Source organism: Plodia interpunctella, chromosome 1 (genome assembly GCF_027563975.2).
Source record: "Plodia interpunctella isolate USDA-ARS_2022_Savannah chromosome 1, ilPloInte3.2, whole genome shotgun sequence".
In the NCBI taxonomy this organism is placed as follows: domain Eukaryota; kingdom Metazoa; phylum Arthropoda; class Insecta; order Lepidoptera; family Pyralidae; genus Plodia; species Plodia interpunctella.
The window spans coordinates 11,585,967-11,606,267 of record NC_071294.1 but is presented as its reverse complement, the minus strand read 5'-3'; the positions used below and the strand labels follow the sequence as shown (position 1 = coordinate 11,606,267).

At 35.8% G+C, this 20,301-nt stretch overlaps 3 protein-coding genes across 10 annotated transcripts in view; 1 reads left to right on the top strand and 2 right to left on the bottom strand.

Annotated features, from left to right (window-relative positions):
- Nucleotides 1–23: 23 nt before the first annotated feature.
- Nucleotides 24–4,032, bottom strand: LOC128672990 (uncharacterized). 6 transcript variants are annotated; one of them, XM_053750583.2, is made up of 6 exons: nt 3,891–4,032; nt 3,393–3,507; nt 3,235–3,332; nt 2,956–3,061; nt 2,199–2,323; nt 24–1,730 (listed from the first exon to the last, which is right to left on the bottom strand). In XM_053750583.2, exons 2-6 carry the CDS (start codon nt 3,415–3,417, stop codon nt 1,599–1,601), a joined length of 486 nt encoding a protein of 161 aa, XP_053606558.1. In that variant the 5' UTR covers nt 3,418–3,507; nt 3,891–4,032; the 3' UTR covers nt 24–1,598. The 6 variants fall into 6 exon arrangements, with proteins under 6 accessions (XP_053606558.1, XP_053606565.1, XP_053606535.1 ...); XM_053750590.1 differs by having other exon boundaries at nt 3,235–3,320; XM_053750560.2 differs by lacking the exon at nt 3,891–4,032 and adding an exon at nt 3,575–3,775 and having other exon boundaries at nt 2,956–3,055.
- A 134-nt stretch (nt 4,033–4,166) lies between these two features.
- Nucleotides 4,167–15,019, top strand: LOC128672922 (phospholipase A2 group XV-like). Its single transcript, XM_053750458.2, has 7 exons — nt 4,167–4,614; nt 4,752–5,123; nt 6,181–6,343; nt 6,936–7,000; nt 11,184–11,355; nt 12,009–12,131; nt 12,409–15,019. Exons 1-7 carry the CDS (start codon nt 4,527–4,529, stop codon nt 12,635–12,637), a joined length of 1,212 nt encoding a protein of 403 aa, XP_053606433.1. The 5' UTR covers nt 4,167–4,526; the 3' UTR covers nt 12,638–15,019.
- LOC128672909 (TBC1 domain family member 20) overlaps nt 14,649–20,301 on the bottom strand; it is an 18,051-nt gene continuing 12,398 nt past the window's right edge. The window contains exon 9 of one of the 3 annotated variants that reach the window (XM_053750437.2): nt 14,649–15,092. In XM_053750437.2, the coding sequence (XP_053606412.1) occupies nt 15,059–15,092 (34 nt within the window). In that variant the 3' untranslated portion in view covers nt 14,649–15,058. Of the gene's footprint in view, nt 15,093–15,741; nt 18,163–19,618; nt 20,061–20,301 lie in introns of those variants that run through there. The other 2 variants (XM_053750426.2, XM_053750444.2) reach the window with 2 other exon arrangements.

The following is a 20,301-nucleotide window of genomic DNA, read 5'->3' as shown; positions in this document are numbered from 1 at the left end:
GTGCGAAATAAAAAAAAAATACAGCCGATTACAAAAGTTTTATTTCCATTAACTGCTTAAATGCTACAGTATAATAACTAGATTAAAAACCTATTCGATTCGCAAGTACTATATGAACACTGTTAAAAGTATTAATTAATAACAATCACTGTTTACAAATCCAATAATCAGTTCAATAGGTAACAAATATGTGTTTGCTAACGTATTTAAAAGTATATATACATTAAGATTCATTCACTAATCTACATTTTCGCCACAGGAGTATGGTACCGATTCCAGTATTTACTCATTTTACTCACTTCACGCCAGTACAGTCGCGAACTAAGGCGTGCTTTGAAAACTGTTTTTTGTTATTTTTTCTAAATTTTTTGATTGATGAAATCTAAAATATAAAAAAATAATAATTTACTAACGTTTTTACTTTATATTGTGAAAATTTAACTTTAAAAAATATCTAATAAATAGTGATATTATAAAACGTGCCTGTGTGCGCGACTGTACGATCAAACTCCATATAAAAGTAAGAATTAGGCCACAATTTCGTTAACTTTATCACATGATCCAGATCACAATTTGACTATACTCATAGGACAGAATAAGGAGAAATCCGTAAGGAAGTATTTAAACTAATAACTACTAAGGTTTGTTATTAATTTAAAGGACAGGAAGTTACATACACCTAGTAGTTAAGCTATATTTTTATGTGCGCTTGACTTACAGTCTAGAACAAAATACATTGATTAAAGTAGAAAAGTGCGGGTAGACTTGGAGAAAAATAGACCACTCGCTAAAACAGGACTTCCTCCATGTACGCTACAAGTCTCAAAAAAGGCAAAGTTATGTGATATGTAGGTAGGTGAATAGTAAAGTCGCACTTTGGTAGACTGTAGGTATCTATGTATATTGCAGAAGTAGTCGTAAAAGCTATGTCAGTTGCCTTTAGGCGATTTGAATAAAAGACACCAGTGTTAGAAATAACATTCGATAAGAAAGAACAAGACGTGTTTTATCAGGTTATTATTCTACTTAGTAGGTAGCCAAAACGGCCGGTGGGAAAAAAGTATTTCACAATTTTCTTGGCACTATTATTAATGGAGTGGTTTGCCATTGCCTTCTCCATTTCATACACAAGTTAATCAACCAGTGTGCAGGTTTCCTCACGGTGATTTCCATCACCGGAAGCAAAGGGTGGTTGATGGAAACTACTATACGATAGTCAGATTGATATACAAACTCAAACCTCAAACCATTTTTATTGCTACTCTATGACTGGCATAGAAAGAATCGTAATATGCTATAAACTGGACTGGGTTTTCGCGCCTTTCGAAGTATGTGGTTTTCCGAACAAGAGTTTTGTTAATATACCTACTTCTGTGTGTGTCGATGGCAAATTCAAAACGCGACACTGTTCCTTTCTCGCCAGAACACAGCCACTTCAATCGCACACATAAAAGTGCCCTAGTACAGTACAGGGATTTGGACAATAATGAGGAGATGACCCACATTGATTGCGTGGTGAAACCAAAACCACAAACACACGTTTTTATAGATACCTACCTACCATCTTACGTGGCCAAGTTCGTACACGAACTGATCTACTAGAGCGCCGTCCTCTGATCGTAGACGATCACAGCGTCGGCGTCGAAGAACTGACTGTGCGACTTGCTGAGAGCGATGATGGCGGCGTGTTCGCTGCGCATACGGTTTTTATACTTCTTGCTGAGGTTTACCTGGAAATAGATGCCGGTATTCACATCCACTGCCATGTCATAGAGAAGGTAGTGTAAGAGCTGGAGTGCGAGTTCGGTTTTAGGGCGCTGAAAAATGTCTATTGAGTTCACTCTGAGAGCCGTTTATTTTTCACATCTATTTACCTATGCCGATGTTTGTTTGTTTGTCTGATATTGCAGTTAAATTTTACCCATATCCGCTTCTCTTAAGTACATAGTTGAAAATTTTTACGTCACTTCAGTGTCATGCCTTGGCATTTTCACGACTAAGTATCATCTGATAGTATCGGCTCCCAAGAAGGGAACTCCTCAACGGTTTACTGTACGAACATGACATTTAGTCACGCGTAGTTAATAGACCGAGGACGTGTTGAAGACAACAAAAACATGTGGCAAAATTTTCATTTTTGTGAGTGTGAGTGTCCCGGAAACGAATTTAACCTATTTGAAAAGGGTAAACAAAGTCACCTTGGCATAGAGTTGTTGCAGATCGTCTTCGGTGGAGAGAGGGCGCGGCTTCGGGCGCAGGAACGCGGGCAGCGACCGCGTCTTCAGCGCGTCCATACTAGCTGCTTCGTCCAGGTCATCCAACACTGCAAATATACAAAATAAACAAGTCCTTATACTTACCTATACTTACCTTAGCGTGTGATATCGGCGAATCATTAGTGAGGATAAATAAGACGCCTCTCATTATCGTTATCCTTTACAATTATAAAAAGAAGTCCCCCTCTCGCGTCTGTCTATGTGTACACTCTGTGTCTGTGTATACTCGCGACGCACTCAAAAACTACCCAGAACGGATTTTTCTACGCTTTTCTCAAATAGGTAGATAAGTAGTGCAGGAAGGTTTAAATGTAATATAATGTACTATATTACCCGATCGGTAAAATGTTATACGCGTTATGTAATCCTAACTAATATAAATATACGACAGTAAATTTGTTTATTTGTTATCTCTTCACGCTATATCTGCTCAACCGATCTTCTTTATATTTTGCTTTAAACATGTAGTTTGAAGTGTGTATGAAGTACAGAGAAGGACCAAGGGCAACGGGAACATTTATCTTTCCGGGTTGAAAGGTATCATCCCGGAAAAATTAATGTTCCCGTTGGAAAGTCTCGCGGGTGAAGCCGTGGGCAAAAGCTAGTAGGATAATAAAGTGGACATGAGAAAGATAAATACGCGATAAGTAGGTACATACTTAGACTTGGATGTACTTACTGCTACTGGAGGCGTACTGCGGCGGGTGGTGCGGCGCGCGCTGCGAGCGCTCCGCGTCGCCCGCGTAGCTCGCCGGCCGGCTGTGACTGTGACGCTGCACCTGCACCTACCACACGGAAAACTTGTAAATACCGAAATATACCCATTGAAGTCCTCGGTCGTGAAGAATCGAAACTTAACCGGAGCCGGGTATCGGTCAGTTCAGTAGAAGAATAGGGTGCCGACTCTCTGTCACACTAAGTGTGACACAGAATTTTTTTTCACTATTTCTTCACTTACCTCAGCATGTTTCATCCTATAATTTTCTTGGCTAGTGTAAGCATGATTTTCTTTTATTGCATATGTTTCTTTGAGGTACTGCTCATCTGCAAGAATTACTATTTGTTTAATAAAACAACACTAAACAACTAGTATACAGTAGGTGTATATAAACTTACCAAATGACTTCTGATGGCGAGGCATTAGGCGGCAGTAACATATAATAACTAACAAAATAACAACGCCGCATATGCCGGCGATAAGCCAGAACAACCAAACTATTATTACACGACCCTGAAAGAGGAATAATTTGAAATTGTCAGAGTTAAAAAATCAATTAAATTAACAATACACTTAATACCTGCAAAAACATTTCAATTCCTAACAAGAAAGCGAAAATCGCTTCTTTTTGATCCCTTTGTGAATCGTTTGCGGAACATCTTATCTTCTGTATTTATCAAAATCTACTTAAAATTTGCAAAATCATTGAAATTAATATAAAACTGTAGGTTCGGAGTTAACCATGCCATGCCATTATTAGCTGTACTACCTACAATAGCATAAGTAGCTTTCTTTTTAAAAATCGCGCGTGCGTAGTTAACTCCTTGCGTTTAGAAACTCTGCTCTTTATTTTATTGATTCCTACAATTTTCACGATTATAAAAATTATAACATACCTACTATCTACAACATTATTTTAACATATGAGTACAAATTTAATAAAAAACTGTAGGTATATACTGATTATGGGTTTATGAGTATAAGCGCGATAGCAATAATATAGAACATAGACCTAGACCAAACTGTCAAATATTTTCCATTTTAGTAAAACGTACATAATGTTATTGTAAATCGATACGATGAAATGATGATTTTTAATTAGGTAGGTACCTATTTTAAATGAAATGCATATAAAGTGTCTTGGCTTGTCATTGTCAACAGACGTCAAACTCAGCTCAGTGATTACAAAGTTATTTTGAATTGAAAGTGGTTTGCTTGCAGTGGTTTGTTTCTCTTGATGTCTGGTCTGACTGAATTTCAATTGATTGTTTACGATCTGATTTATGTGTTTTTGTTGTCGCTACGTAATTAATAATATTGTTATCTATCGTATGTTTACTCCTATCAGCGTTAACCTCTCGTAGCCGCAACTTATATTGTCGTACGAGACTCGACGTCAGTCTCACACCATTTATTACATCGATCGTTTGTCTAAATTACGTAAAAACAAAAGGAAACCAGTTTCGCGAACTTTTCTGCTCAGTTCTATTAGATTGCTGCATGATTCGGACGCCAAAAATATTTAACATAAAATGTGCGGTATGAAATTATTTTTAGGTTTTCTATTTACATACTGTTTCCTGGCGCAGAATTCTTTTGGTTTATCACCGGTTATTTTAAGTGAGTAATTTTCGTAGACACGTCTCTTGTTGTTGTGGTAGTAAAATCGTAATAATACTAATGAACTTCATTGACCTTTTCTAGACAAACTCAGATTTTTATTTTTATCACACTTTAATTCATACTGTACTGAATAGTTCCAGGCGATGGTGGGAGTAGATTGGAAGCGAAATTGAATAGGACTACAGTTGTTCATTATATCTGTGGCAAAATATCGGATTACTTCAACATTTGGCTGAACCTTGAGTTGCTGGTGCCTATTGTCATTGACTGTTGGGTGGACAACACCAGGCTAGAGTATGACAACGTCACGAGAACCACGAGGAACCCTCCAGGAGTGGAGATCAAGGTGCCAGGCTGGGGGGACCCAGAGACTGTGGAATGGATAGACCCGTCCCACGAGTCTCCGGGGGCCTACTTCAATAGCATTGCTGATGCTTTGGTCAAGATTGGTTATGTCCGGAATGTGTCCATCAGGGGAGCTCCATACGACTTTAGAAAAGCCCCAAGTGAGTTTTCATTGTTTTATTGCTTAGTATTCCTTATCCTGGAAAATTATCAAAGAAATATGCAAAAGATTTAATTAAACTTTTTCTCAAGCTGTGTAGATATTGTTACTTTGTTTTTGTTTGGCATTAGTGCACATATGTTTTATTTCATAAAATAACATTATAATTGTAGTAGGTAAATATAAAAAAATGTGACAAACATGCAAAGTTAGACAGACATATTTGCAAAAAAGGATTTTTGTTCTAATAAAGCATTGTCTGAAATTTATTAATTAGGGGCCAAAGGGTTGTGGATTCTAACATTAATTTGTGTTTCATGGCCAGTGAGATATATATGGATAATATTGCAATTCAAGTGTTAGCAATGTCTCAAGCAACAAGTAGAGTGTAGATAGCCACAAGTCAACAAGTTTGATATCTATGGACAATAATCTATCCCACCTGGCTATCTGTTTTTGTGACAATGATGACTTAATTAACCTATAATAGATAACTATTAAATGTTTGATAAGATTATATTTTTTATCTTACTTTTATTTTGATGTATCATCATATAAAATATTTACAACAAACAAATATATAACAAAGAAAATATTTTTCTATTGTAACAATAGGAAGTGACTTCATAGTTCTTAAGTATTTTATCAAATAAGTATGCTATTAAATCAATAAAGTATGTACCTTTGTTGAATATTATTTACATTTCATCTAAATTTAAAGTATTAAATAAAAAAAATAATAGAACTTATTGAAACTAATTAAATAAAATTAAAACCAATTATAATTAAACTTATACTAAAGACATCACAAGATTTTAAACTAAAATTATAAGTATGGGAATTTATCGAAACTTTGCAGCTAGATAATTTTACTGTTTTAAATTTTACCCAGGAAGGAAATCCCATTAAAAATATATATTATTTAAAAACCATTATTCACACCATTACATTTTAACTATAATCTGGTAAATCCATATTTTGGTGTGTTTTTTATTTACATCATACACATATAAAATAGTATATGAAAAACATATCCTATTAGCAGCCTTTGTCCTCAGACGAGAACGGAGAATTCTTCATCAAGCTCAAAACCCTGGTAGAGGAAGCGTACACCACAAACAACAAGACAGCTGTGACGCTGCTGGTGCACAGCATGGGCGGCTCCATGGCGCTGCACTTCCTGAGGCTGCAGACGCAGGCCTGGAAGGACCAGTACATCAGGTACTAGACTAATACTGTCATAAAACTATTGGACTTTAGGAACTCATGCGCAAATGTCTGCCAGGCTTGATTGATGAAGTGTAGTACAATGATTTATGATATTCATACCTGTAACTTAAGATGCTGAAGACCGTGTGAAGTGAAGGATAAAGAGTGGGAAAGCAGACCCTAGACTGAAGCAAATGCTGAGAGGAGAGAAAGAAATCTGGTGAGCTTTTCCTATTATATCTGTAGTCGGTCATTTCTTTCCATCTTACTTAACGTTTGGAGCTTGTGGATCGCAGCCATAGAATAGAACTACTTCATTTCCGCTTCTGAACATCGTACGAGGCGGTAAAGGGATTGTTTGGCTGTCAAGACGACAGCCTGCAAAAATCGTAAAACCGCGGACATTCTTTTTTGTTTTTTTCTACGTGGACCGCTTGCTTCGAAGCGTCACAACCGTGAAACAAACTGGCAACTCCCGGGGATAACACATTTCGTAACTGAGTGTAACATATCTCAACTGAATTAAATTGCTAATATTTCATATATGACGATTACCAGAAAAATGCATATAAATGTTCCTAAATAAAATATTGGATGATTCCAGGCGGCTGGTGTCACTGTCCACGCCCTGGGGCGGCTCCATGAAGGCTGTCAAGGTGTTCGCTATAGGTGAGATATTTTTCTTTGCTAATACAAATACTACTCTTTGTACCCCAAGCACTTTTATACGTATTCATAGAGAACAATGGCTTGGAGTTAAAGTGGCATAACCCATTTATGCCACATAATTTGTGAATGCAAATTTGTTCAAAAAACGAATTTACAAATTTACCTAACATGTCGTTGTGATTTTTTTTTAATTTTATTTATTTATATTAATCTTTAAAATATACGATTAGAGATATTATAATCTAGGCATTTTGTCATTTCCACAAAATAATAAACTGCGTTTACCACCTAATAGATTGTTTTTCTCTATTACTAGCGTCCGTCTCAAAAAAATCCTCTTAAATTTTGCGTCCTATTAATAATATATGATTAGTGCAAATAAATATCGGCTTAACAATTTTAGTTACCTACACTAGAGAGAGGTCATCATAGTTATCTCAATGTTAATTACACTACCCAAGTTCATTGGTCTTCACACGCTTCCGAAGATATATAAAAATAACCGGCCAAGTGCGTGTCGGGCTACGCACAGTTTAGGGTTCCGTAGGGTTACAACAACCAAACACTGACCGAGACCATGCTAATAGTTGTCTGACGTTTTATAGTAGAATTATTACTCGTAAACTTGTAAAGCCAACTTAGGTGTGAGAGTTTTCCTTATAATTTCGTATATGAGTACTAATGCCGTAATGTTTGAATAAAAAACTGATTCGTTGGTCTTTACCAACCAATCATACACATCAAAATTTTTATTTGTTATATTATGTGTATAGCTATATTGTTCATGTAGAATGGCCATATAGTTCATTACTCCTACTTACCGATGACAAAGATTGACAACATTCGGCTGCCATTTTTTTTGACAGCCGCACAATATATATTTATTTGAAATTTGTATCTTTGTTGATTTTTTTGTTTAAAATGGAATCACAACCCGGTCCCTCTAATGTGGAAAAGCCAAGACTACAGTGGTTAAAACGTAAAGAGTAACAAACCAACACAGTTAGGTAGATAGAATTAATATACTTTTAAATAAATGTTGACAATTTCTACTGTGAACCCTATACCAAGTTACATTGTTTACACAATTTTGCGATACATTTCATATATTCCGTATTATAAACTGTCTTTTCAATGGACTAATTCTATAGACTTTATGGCCAACCTTATTGAATTTGACTTTAGAGAGGGGAGGCTTCATATGACTCAAATATTTTGGCTTCAAAATTTCCGAATGGTTTACAAAATTCCTTGCCTGTAGGACTACGGATCCCTAAAAATTAATGATAAACAGTATATGTATACATTGTATCTATTTACATTTTATTTAATAATATTTACATTTTATTTAATAATATTTACATTAATATGCAAACTTTTCTGTTTATGTAATAGATCTATTTACAATACAATCGATATTAAAAAAAATATCATTGAGTGAGGTCTTCTAAGAGGTTCGTCTAATTCTAAGCTTTATTTTAAAACACACAACGGATTACGATGTATACTTTGTACTGTTCTTTAGAAAAATTACGAAGGTGTATTCAAAGACGACATTTTTAATAATGATGTAAATTCGTCCTCCTAATTTTTAATGTATGTATAAGACCTATATTTGTTAATTGACGTCCTTGGAGAAAAGGCTGCGGTGAAGTTTGTTGCGCCGCTTCTTCTTCACCTGCGCTTTGGAAGCCGGCAGTAGACTTAGTTTAAGTAATCTTTTGTCCTCAATAAGTGATTTATATCACCCTAAATTGAATAAAGAATTTTGAATTTGAAAAGTCGGGCCGGGTCGCTAATATATTTCGTCGTCTAAACCAGCTAATATGAGTAATCAAAATATTACTGCATTAGAATGGCGAAAAAACAATTTGAAAACTTGACCTATATGACTATTGTTATTAGATATTTTCAATGATAAATTGTAATGACGCAATAGATCGAACAGATTGGGAGCAAATTGCGCGCGAAGGAATTGCTGACACGGTGTAGTAAGGAACATAATATTGTGTTTACAAATAAAATTTGTCATTGAGTTAGAGATTGGGGTTTGTCAAAATCCCGATGAGATTTAAATATTTTTTACTTGCGACCCGTCCCTGCTTCGCTCGGGTAAAACCTTAATATATTATACACCTAAACCTTTCCTCGGGAATCAAACTATATATAAATAAAACCCGCGTCAAAATCCGTTGCGTAGATTTAAAGATTTAAGCATACATAGGGATACAGGGACAGAGAAAGCGACTTTGTTTTATACTATGTGGTGATAAATTTATCAATGACAATAATAGAATGATTTCAGAAAAATTTTCTAAACGATCCTATTTATTAGACAAATTAAAAAAACCCCGATTTTAAATATATTTCGCTACAACTTTTGAACGGCTGAACCGATTTTCATGAATCATGGCTATGATAAAATTATCTACCTTACTACATAAAAACAAAATTAGACGATAGAGTCATAGCAATAGAGTAAGAATTGGAAAAAAACAATCTGTCTGTCTTTATGTCTGTTTGTACCGCTAATCTCCGTGTAGAAAGTACTGGATGGATTAAAAAAAAACTTTTTTTTTATATAGCTATTAAGCCTGGGCAACATATAGGATATAAATGGTTTTGAAAACTGGAACACCTGATAGAGTACTATGATGGTACAGCTAAACTATAGGAAATATAGAAATGACGCCTTAACAAAAGTTGTTCAGTCTGATGATTATTTTCTGTTGAAGTATAAAAATCGAAGATCAGGAACACTTGAAGAAGAGTCATAATGGCCCAGCTAAACTATAGGAAATATGACGCGTTAACAAACGTTTTTCAGTTTGATGGGCATCTTCTGTATAGGTATCGTTACACTTTGTCTGTACAGTTAAATTTCCCTAATAATTTTGACTCCTTGCCAAAAATTGTTCGGCCGCGCGAACGAAGTCGCGGGCATCAGCTAGTAAATAATAAAGAAAGCTCATGTCGAAATGGCCGCGGAATCCGGTAACACGTCCCCAGTAAAAAAAGCTCCCAAGGAAAACATTCTAATCATGATTAATTGTTCCGATAGCTAGTAGTTTTTTTATTGTTAACTCTTATATATTTGTAAATATGAAAATTGGTTTGTTTTGTTATGCTTTCATATCGCCTCTTGAAGTGCTTCTCCTATTTCCTAATAGGTCTCCTACTGGGTTTCGGGGAAGTCGTTTACGAAATAAAAGTGGACTGTCTAGGCGAATAGCCGGTATATTCGATTGCAATTCCAAAGGAACGCGGCCGTCGCCTCAGAAAGGGTTTGGCCGAGTGCCGCCGCGGCGGCTGCCTGTCGCTAGGCGCTCCGCCCCGCGCCCCGCACCTCTCACGTCGTTTCAAATTCAAATTCAAATTCAAATAATTTATTCAGAAATTAGACCTTCACAGGCACTTTTTCTCGTCAATATTTATAGTTATTTCTCACAAGCTACAAACTACTGGCATTTCGGAACGACCACTGCTGAGAAGAAATGCCGAAAGAAACTCATTTGAACAGTGTTGGTCCCTATCATGCCAGATCGGCTTACCATTATTGTTTGGGCAGCGACACCTCTACTGAATAATTATTTTTGCTCTTAGTCCGGAAGTGGTTTAGTTTATAATGGGATTATTAGGTCGGGCATTGTCGCATGTGGTTCCGCCCTAGAATAGGACCACTATATCCTCCCGTGGATGCGATATCTACTATGTCCTTCTCCATACTTGAAACTGCATGTATGCAGAATTTCAACATGGTTGGTTGAGTAGATTCAGCGTGAATAGGTAATATATAAAGGTAAAAAACAATCTTAGCGGACGTCTCCTAGTCACAATCTACCATCCTGCCAAATTTCATCTTCATCGGCTCAGTAATTTTCGAGATCTCGTGATGAGTGAGTGTTTTTCGCTTTTATATATACCTCACTAATATTATAAATGCGAAAGTATGTTTGTTTGTTTTCTCTTCACGCATTATCTACTGGACCGATTGTTATGAAATTTGGTACATGGCTAGAAATAAACCTGGAATATGACATAGGGTACTTTTTATCCCGAAAATACCACGGGAGCGAAGCCCCGGCGCGCAGCTAGTATAGATTATAAATGTCAACAATAGGCAGATGAGCGAGCGAGACAAAATTAATGAGTTGTACGTTATTAGTAATTATTATCCTTTCAGGCGACGACCTCGGCTCGCTGATGTTGCGCGAGAGCATAATGCGCACACAGGAGATCACGTGTCCGTCGCTGGCGTGGCTCATGCCGTCGCCGTTGCTGTGGAAGCCCAACGAGGTGCTCGTCCAGACCGACAAGTATAACTACACCATCGGAGATGTTCAAAAGTGGTTCACGTGAGTACTTTTGCAAACTTGAGGGACGATACTCACGCAATCTAAAGTTCATTGCAATTTTTTTTTATTGTGAATTTGCTTTAACACCTTCGAGAACATTGATAAAATGCGTGATAATCGGGAATCTTTTTCATATGAGTGTTATGCCGGTTTCTTCCGCTGCCAAAGAACATTGGAGCCAAGGATCCGCTTGTCTATTTAAGTTCTTCGGCGACCTTGACGAGCCATCCTTGTCAGCACTTATGTTTTGTCCCTTCCGCCAGGGCCAGGTGGAAGCGGCAAACCCAAACATTTTATTCATTTGTCATTGAAGTATGACTATAATAGGTACTTTTTGACCATGTACTTTGTATAAAACAATAATGGTAAGCCCTTCTGGTATAGTATGGACCAAAACTGTTTTAATGAGGTTTTTTTTTCGGCATTTGAAATGCCAGTAGTTTATATATTTTTGATAAAACAATTGAAAATTTGACGTGAAAAAGTGCATGTGAAGGTCTAATTTCCGAATACTTTGACTTCTATAATCGGGCTGACCTGATGGCAGCTTCTGACGAAGCCATTGGTTCTGGCGTGACCAGATTCAGTAGCCAGAACACGTAAAGAAAATTGAAGTGTGGAGTCCTGAAAATGTATAAGGTGTTTTGTGACAGTGATATGGAGCTGCCGGACGCGTGGGAGATGTTCAAGGACACGCAGGCCTACAAGAGCGACTTCACGGCGCCCGGCGTCGAGGTGCACTGTCTGTATGGGTACAACATCTCTACTGTTGAGAAGTGAGTTTACGTATAATACTCTCTTATTGTCTCGTGTTCCTATTCGGGGTTGTGATGTATCATGTGAAGTGAAAAGGGCGTCACTTCAAATAAAACACTGTATTTTTGTATTATCTCGTGGTCGTATGTCCAGCCATCGTCCTTTTCTTCTCCAGTCTGTCATTATCAGGTTTATTTATAAAAAGTCATAGACTCAGAGTCAGTTAAGTCTATAAAGAGGCTGAACGCCATTACATGGAGTAAGCACTGAATCATAATGTATTATGTATATTTTCAGACTAGTTTACAAGCCGGGCACGTGGCTGGACGGGTACCCGACGCTGTCGCTGGGGGACGGCGACGGCACCGTGAACCGGCGCTCGCTGGCCGCGTGCCAGTACTGGGGCAGGCCGCGCCTCAACCGGGGCAAGCCCGTCAAGGCGCTGGCCCTCGCCAACGCCGAACACCTGAAGATACTCCACGATCCCCGGGTCATTGATTATGTTAACACCGTCATGGCTTTTTGAGGTTAGTTGTGCGATGTATTTATTTTGAAGTGAATATTATATTATGTTATGATATAATGTTGTCCGAGATTGTAATATGCGTTGTGAATACGATCTTTAACTGATAAGTTTTTTAATAAGGAGGGTAGTGCAATTATCTCAATTCTAGCGAAGCTGTGGACAAAGTCTCGTTCGGTTAAAATTCCAGTGTAACAGATTATTTTGTGAGGGTAGATCTAATAATCGTGACGTGATCATCACCTTTCTCTAAGCATCTTGCGCCGTAGAGGATTGAAGCCCAAGTTCCATTTCACATCTTTTCAGTCTTTGGCATCCTAAAAGGTAGGTTTAGACGGAGGATATTTTTAGCCAATATAAAAATAAATATTTAAATAGGCGCTGGGATAGCGAGAAACACGGGCGGAGGTCACTAGCGCCAAAAACATCGGCGCGTGTTCTATTCCGTGCCAACGCTGGCGTGTCGCGAAAAAACGGCCCTGAAAGTGTTTATATGGTGCCTTTTTAAGGCGCCGTAATTTAGGCGGCTGAAAATAGTCTCCGTCTAAACCTACCAAATCGTCAGACTATTCAACAAACCAGCTCTTTTTGAAAATCATAACAATAACACAATTTTTATATCCATTTAATTTATTCTATCAACGGACTTATTGCACCAGCCGTTAATTATTTTTGTTAATAATCAATAGCACCATACGTTTAATTATTTTTGTTAATAATCAATAGCCGGTTATCACCATATCGACCTTTCCTCTATAGCCATAGAGTATACATTTTCGCATATTTTTCGCGGCTTACTAATAAAATATGAAATCCAAAAATAAATTAAGTTTCTTTACAAGCATTTAAACATATCAATTCTTTGTCACTTGAACAAATAATTTCCATTCATTTAAAATGGTGTTTTGTGATATCCAACAGTGGAATTTTACTTGTGATGGATATCATATAAATTTTGGTGCGTGTTTTTTTTTTATAAGAGTCATTCTTGCCTTACCTAGCGGTATTACAATTATTACCTACCGAATTATTTACAATAGTTTCGTAAGGAATCAGTATGAAACATATACAAAACATAATATGCTATTTTAAAATAAAACAATTTTTGTTTATAAGAACAAATATTTACAAAGACCTAATCTTCTTCATAGTCGTATTCCTCATGTCTGAGGGTCGTGGTTATTACGTGGAATGAAACACACACAACAACTTTCTTGGCATTATTAATGGATTATGTATGGAGAGAATGTATGTGAAATGGAGAAGGCAATAAGTTAATAAGAATCAACCAGTGTGCAGGTTTCCTCACGATGTTTTCCTTCACCGGACCTTATATACTGTAAGAGTGAATACACTGAAAAGACCTCATACACTGTATTTATTTGGTTGCACATAGAATGTATAACAATACTTGTGGTCATAATTACTAAATTAGATTTCTTGTACATTCTCTCCATTAAGTAATTTATATTTCTAGGTTTATAATGCCCGAACGTATTTCTGTGAATAATAAATGTATTTGATATTCGTGGACGATATTGTTAACTCGGCTATAGCAGAACACAGATTTTATTACAAATTAAGAATTATAGAAAATCAAATCTTTAGTTCGCGATTGCACGTTGGCGAAGTTCAGCTTTATCCTCCTACATATAAAGCTCAAATTGTAAAGCTACAGAATAATGCCGAAAAACATTGTCTCAATAATTTACAGCATGGCTGTAACTTGCCAACGGGAAATTCTAACGCGACGTAATAATAACACTTGTGTGAACACGGCCTTACATTGTTATATTCTGAACTTCCACGGCTGTGATATAAGCTCTCTTTATATTTTATTGTATTTTATATGTCAACATATTTCACTGAAGAATGTAATCTAATGTATAAATGTGAAAGTGTTTGTTTGTCCGTCTTTCGCATCAAAACAGAGCAAATGGAACGAAGTGATTTTTGGTGTGGACATAGTCGGAGAGCTGGAGAGTGTCATAGGCTACTTTTTGCCGCGGATGGAGCCGCGGGCAAAAGCTAGTAGTATATTTCCCTCTTTAAATCATTTACTGAATAGTTTATAGCTAAACCAGGGTAGGACACTAGTCTGCATTGAAATAAGTTTAAAATTCTGTTATATAAGCCTTAAAGTCTAATGGGATTCAATTATATATTATTTTTTCTCATTCTGTACATAAAGCCATATGAATTGAGGGCACTAAAATATATCGCCCATTTGTTTCAATATTTGAAAAGATGTGTATATTTACTCTTAGGCAATTCAAAGGAACTCATTGTTATATTTTAATTTTTCCCATAACATATTTACTAACGAAAATCGCTAGTTGAAATGCCAACCAATAGTTTTAAGAAATAAAAGAATATAGAAATAAACTTTTGTTTTTTTTATTTCAACTGACAAGCGCGGATCCTTCATAGCTCCCGAGTATCGCCATTTCGTCTGAAACTGAAATATTACAAAATGAACGCTTTTTTCTTTTTATGAAATAAGTTGTAATGTTAATGTCACCCCGGAACACCTTGCCAAACAAAATTATTGTGATTCATATGATATACTATAAAGCAATGAATGGGTTTTTCGTACCTATAATGTGCGCTTCGCAAAATGTAAAAGTTAACATTTTGTGAAGCGCACCGACTGAACACAAGTCTATAAAATTCTGCACACTTCACTGAAGTCGACATATCTTTGTTCTAATGCAACGAAGACGCTAGTGCCCACGAGGCCTATTCAAACTCAAATCACTATATTTAGACATTAGACCTTCAAAGGTACTTTTTCACGTCAATTTTTATATTAAAAAATAGCAATTTCTCACAATCTACTGGCGTAATTTAAAAGCGCGTTTCTTTTCGCACGCGGTAGCTTTTTTCGCATTTAGAACGCTGTGCGTTAAGACGGTAGATCGATTAAATGAAATTCAAATGTAACTTATGAAAAGTGATAAAATAACAACCAGCCAACGTTGGGAGCTTCAACACGCCCGTGCAAACTAGGGATTTCGCAGTCAGGAGTTTATGAGCTCCTTGAAGTTCACATTTTGCGAATTCAAAAAGGCGTGCTTTAGTATTATAATAGCCAATAAAACACGGTATGGTAATAAACATTATAATTAACTCTCACTTCACACTTTGGCCAACTCTATGATTGTCTACGCGCCTAGGCTGGTTAGCCATGTTTAACACCATACAAAAGACGTACAAACTTGTAAACTTACAAATAAAGGTTATACATAGCCCAAGTACATAAAGCTTCATTTAATACTAATTTACATCAAACTCTAGGGCATTTTAAAATTGAATTTTGATTCTTATGGTCTACGACATAATGTTCATTTTATTCTTTTACAATAATTCACCGAATCAAGTGTCGCAGACACTGATTCTATAAATAAATATTAATTACAATAACATAAATAAAATAAATTTGAGAAGATTTTGATTGCAAGATAAATCGTATCATAACCGTAGACGGAGCCTACCATAGACCACATGAGATAGAACCATTTCATATTGCGCCTACACTGTACTTACTACGCGGTAGGCTGGACACTGGCATGTAAAAGCCAACACACGATGTGAGATAAAATATATTAGCGCTCCGTCCCACTTCTCGTGTATTTCCAGTACCGTAAGAGCTCTATTGTTTTCTCTGTCTACGGTCAAAAATGAGTTACTTTACAATAATGTTTTAAGGTTTATAGTAATAACTTCTAAAATGCCTATATTTATCCAATAGTTAACAAATTTTACAACTCTCGAAGATCTTAAAATCACAATTTCAATAAATGAAATAAAAATATTTAAACAAAACAAATAATACAATAAAACGATTGTAATGACATATGCAAAATTAAACTTAAGATTACAGTCTGCTACTATTTTCTACTCACAAAATTTGGGACAATAAAAACCAATTTTTTGCAAATTTTATCTTAAAATAGATATCATAATTTAACAGTTATAGTATTATTTATAGTATATTTACAAAGCTTTAATAGCGAGCGACACATTATCAAACCATTATCCCCAAAAATTGTATTCCCAATCAAATATTCGTTCGTTAAAAATAATTTTGATGGAAAAATGATACGATAATGGAACGCATTATATTTAAAAAAAAAAACAATAAACATAATAAATGCTAGGAATTCTCCAACGAACATTTTATTAAAACATAGTTAATATTCTTATGCAAAATAATATATTTCATAAATATTTACCTTATTATTAATAAAAAAAGATAAAGCATACATTACGATAACGTATGTTTTGTTTCGTTCTATGTTAAAATGCGATAGATACAAAACATACGTTAAGCTTAAAGCATTTTTTTTTATTAATGACAGGTCTAATCTTTAAGTGTGTTGTTTCGCCTTTTAATTTTGTGAACCAATTAACTTAATATAATTTGATATATTATTATTTTCTGTACAAAGCCCTTCGTAGTTTATAGGTACGTTGTCACCTATATACATTACATAAGCGCGTAAAAATCTAGTTTTAATTATGGTAACCGTATTTACTCATGAACAATATATATATCCTGACTGATTACTGGACTGACTCTTCAAGAGGAGCTAATTAGAGAAGGACAACTGGCTGGCCGCCTGGCTTTCTATCTATATCTATTTCCTCCTAGAATTGTATCACTTAAAAATGAATCTTATTACTGTTATTTTTTCTAAAGAGTAATCTTCCAGGTTATAGTCGTAGCAAATACGGTTACTACCGTTATCGTTACAAGAATTTTTGCGTTTGCCCTACTGTATAAGGAATGAATCAACACGTTCGCCTACCTACACAATAGTAACAAAATAATATCACAATTTATCAAATAATATATAATTAAATAAAACATACATCAACTACACATTCGGACATACATCAAGAGAAAGACATTACGACTTTGAATCCTATTCCTACGCAATAAGGCCGTAAATGTGTTTCTGTGTATTTCAACAACGGTTTATCGATCCATATGCTTAGCTTTTAATAAGTCTAAACCTCGAATGCTTATTTTATTTAACACAGTCAAGTGTGATATTTACAGATTTCAGAACATTTATCAACATCACTGTGCTACGACCAAACATAAATGTACAAAATCAAATCATTTATTACAAATGTAGGTAACACAGTGATTTTATATAGATAGAAAATAGTACCGCTACATTTTACCTTTCGGGATGCAATACTGAAATACAATTTTAATAAAAAATTAAATCGCGATATTTCACTTATTAACCTCTCTGTATAAGCTATAACGTTTGTTTTCTTGGTGGTGGGTTTGTAAAGGTTATACACTGAACAACATGCATGAGTTGACAACAGTGCTATATTGATCAAATCTTTTTTTAACTACACCCATGTAGAAGACGACCTTGACGTAGGCAAAAATATCAATATGGCGAACGATGGAGCCATAACACAAGTAGAAGGATTTTGACAGCCATTTTTCTAATAGGATGTCGTTTCACGTGAGCGCCTTACGCGGTCGCAGTACACGGAGTTTTCTGTTTTAGGAAATTACATTTTATTTTCTTCGCAATAGAGTCTATATTACTATCACCAGTGCAGTGCCGTGTTAACTTGCGAGTGCTGATTATTATGACAGAATGATGAGAAATAATGGCACCAACACCCCGCGTGTAGGTAAGATAAGATGCATATAAATCATTATCATCAATATATGTAATAATGATATCTAAATTAACATAATTTAAAATTTGGGTCGATTCACTCTAGTGTATAGGGCAGAAACGAAGCTCCCGTCATATCAATTTAAATCTTCACTTCGTCAAACACACGAGACCAGCGTATTATAAAATAAATATTCGAGGCATTTCTGTCGTATTCGGGCGATCCATCCTAATATTAAAAGATTTTCAAGAATAAGGAGCAATGAACACATAATGGTGCAAAAAGGGCGGACCGCCAGTAAAATGTGTGTATAAGTATAAAGTGTTCACTTTACTTTGGATCTTAAAGGCCTGTGCATGTGCACACCTAGCGGACCCTGAGCCCCGACGCTTTACGGCTAAGGAAAAAGCTCTGATGAGAGTGTGCAATACGCGCGTGCACACGCGCATTAAAATTTCATGAAAAAAAAATGCGCACGCGCCACGTCTTTGTTCACCGGCCAAGGGAACATTGAATAATGTGTATTCATTACTAGAAGAAACACATTTGAAAAAAAAAAATACAAAAATGTCGTTCATAATCTAGCTCTTAATCTTGAGTTCATTGACCACGCAATGCACAATGCGAGTAAGATTCGCAAATGATCACTATGAGATATAACAACATCACTATGAGAAAATTACTGGCCCAAAAATATCAAATATTGGATGACTCAAAACCATTATAAATTGGTCCTGCGTAGATATCGACCTGCGCACGTGGAAAGACCAACTTACAGTGGACCCACAGTAATTTATTGAAAAAAAAAAAAACAATTTCAACTTCTCTTCATTTTTACCCACAAATACATATATAAGCATCATACATAAACTAATTAAATACTACATAGCATTCAGCCCTTTACATTGTTCAACTCGTAAGGCGTTAGATTGCATTCATCTTACACTACACAACGTCATAACCTACAGTCTAACAAGTAATAGGCTTTAGTGCAAGTTTGCAGTTAGAATTTTACTATCGATTGATTCCGCAGCGAGATGCGGCCGACCAATTGTTACACGACAACCAAACCGCAATGTGATTAGGACCGCGAAAAGATTTGATAGTGAAAAATGAATTGCATACTCGCTCTACAGCGTCAGCAGTGCGCGCCAAAGTTTTATTTATAATAGTGAGATCGGCGGCGGTGCCAGTGGCGCCCTCTTATATTATAACATCATTATTATTTTATTTTTGAAAATGTTTTTCTATATAATAAACGCTACTTTATAAAACTACGTAATGTAGTTTTATAAAGTATAAACGCTACTTTATAAAACTACGTAATGTAGTTTTATAAAGTAGCGTTTATTTTTAATTATTTTATCTTATCTCGTAAGCCCACGTAATGTTATTGCCTAATTCGTAATGTTACATAAGATGAAAGAGATAGCAATATTATTGGACAAAAAATTGATGTGCTAATTTTTAATAATTGTCTGAATAAATTAAGATTCTTGATTAAACAGGACATTTTTGGTGAGGTGGCCACTGAGCTCGAGAACATTTTACTGACTCAATGAATGAATGAACGAATGAAACCACCCAATCTCAAATCAAGTTGGCGTGCACTGCACAAATAAACCTACTACCATTTAGGTACTCAGTACAATTCCTGCGAAGTCCACGCGAAAATGATCCTTATTATAACGGCACAAGGCCCTTCCAGCATCAGTTTGTCTCCGAAGACCAAGGTGTGACGGTCTACTCTCACCCAAGCACCATGTCTCAACTTAAAAAGTTAAAATATCATGTATATCAACATTTTATACCCTACTTTATGAAACTTGAAAAAAAAATTGGTTAGAAAAAACAAAAAATAGGAGATTTACAGGAAACAAGTAATATTTTTATGACGTATAACATACTTTTTCCGCGATGAGTGTCACTCTTAACTAAAAAGTACACAACTTCGTCAAAAATCGGTTCATTAATTAGTTTCATAGTCGTATTCCTCATGGCTGAGGGTCGTA

Excerpts from the sequence above, each read along its gene's own strand:
- LOC128672990 (XM_053750553.2), bottom strand. Across the intron at positions 3,333-3,392 it reads TCGCCATCAGAAGTCATTTG|TAATTCTTGCAGATGAGCAG; the intron begins GTAAGTTTATAT and ends TTAAACAAATAG. Across the intron at positions 1,731-2,198 it reads TGCAACAACTCTATGCCAAG|GTAAACCTCAGCAAGAAGTA; the intron begins GTGACTTTGTTT and ends ATCTATTTCCAG.
- LOC128672922 (XM_053750458.2), top strand. The coding sequence starts at position 4,527 with ATGTGCGGTATGAAATTATTTTTAGGTTTTCTATTTACATACTGTTTC. Across the intron at positions 4,615-4,751 it reads TTTATCACCGGTTATTTTAA|TTCCAGGCGATGGTGGGAGT; the intron begins GTGAGTAATTTT and ends TGTACTGAATAG. Across the intron at positions 6,344-6,935 it reads TGGAAGGACCAGTACATCAG|GCGGCTGGTGTCACTGTCCA; the intron begins GTACTAGACTAA and ends GGATGATTCCAG.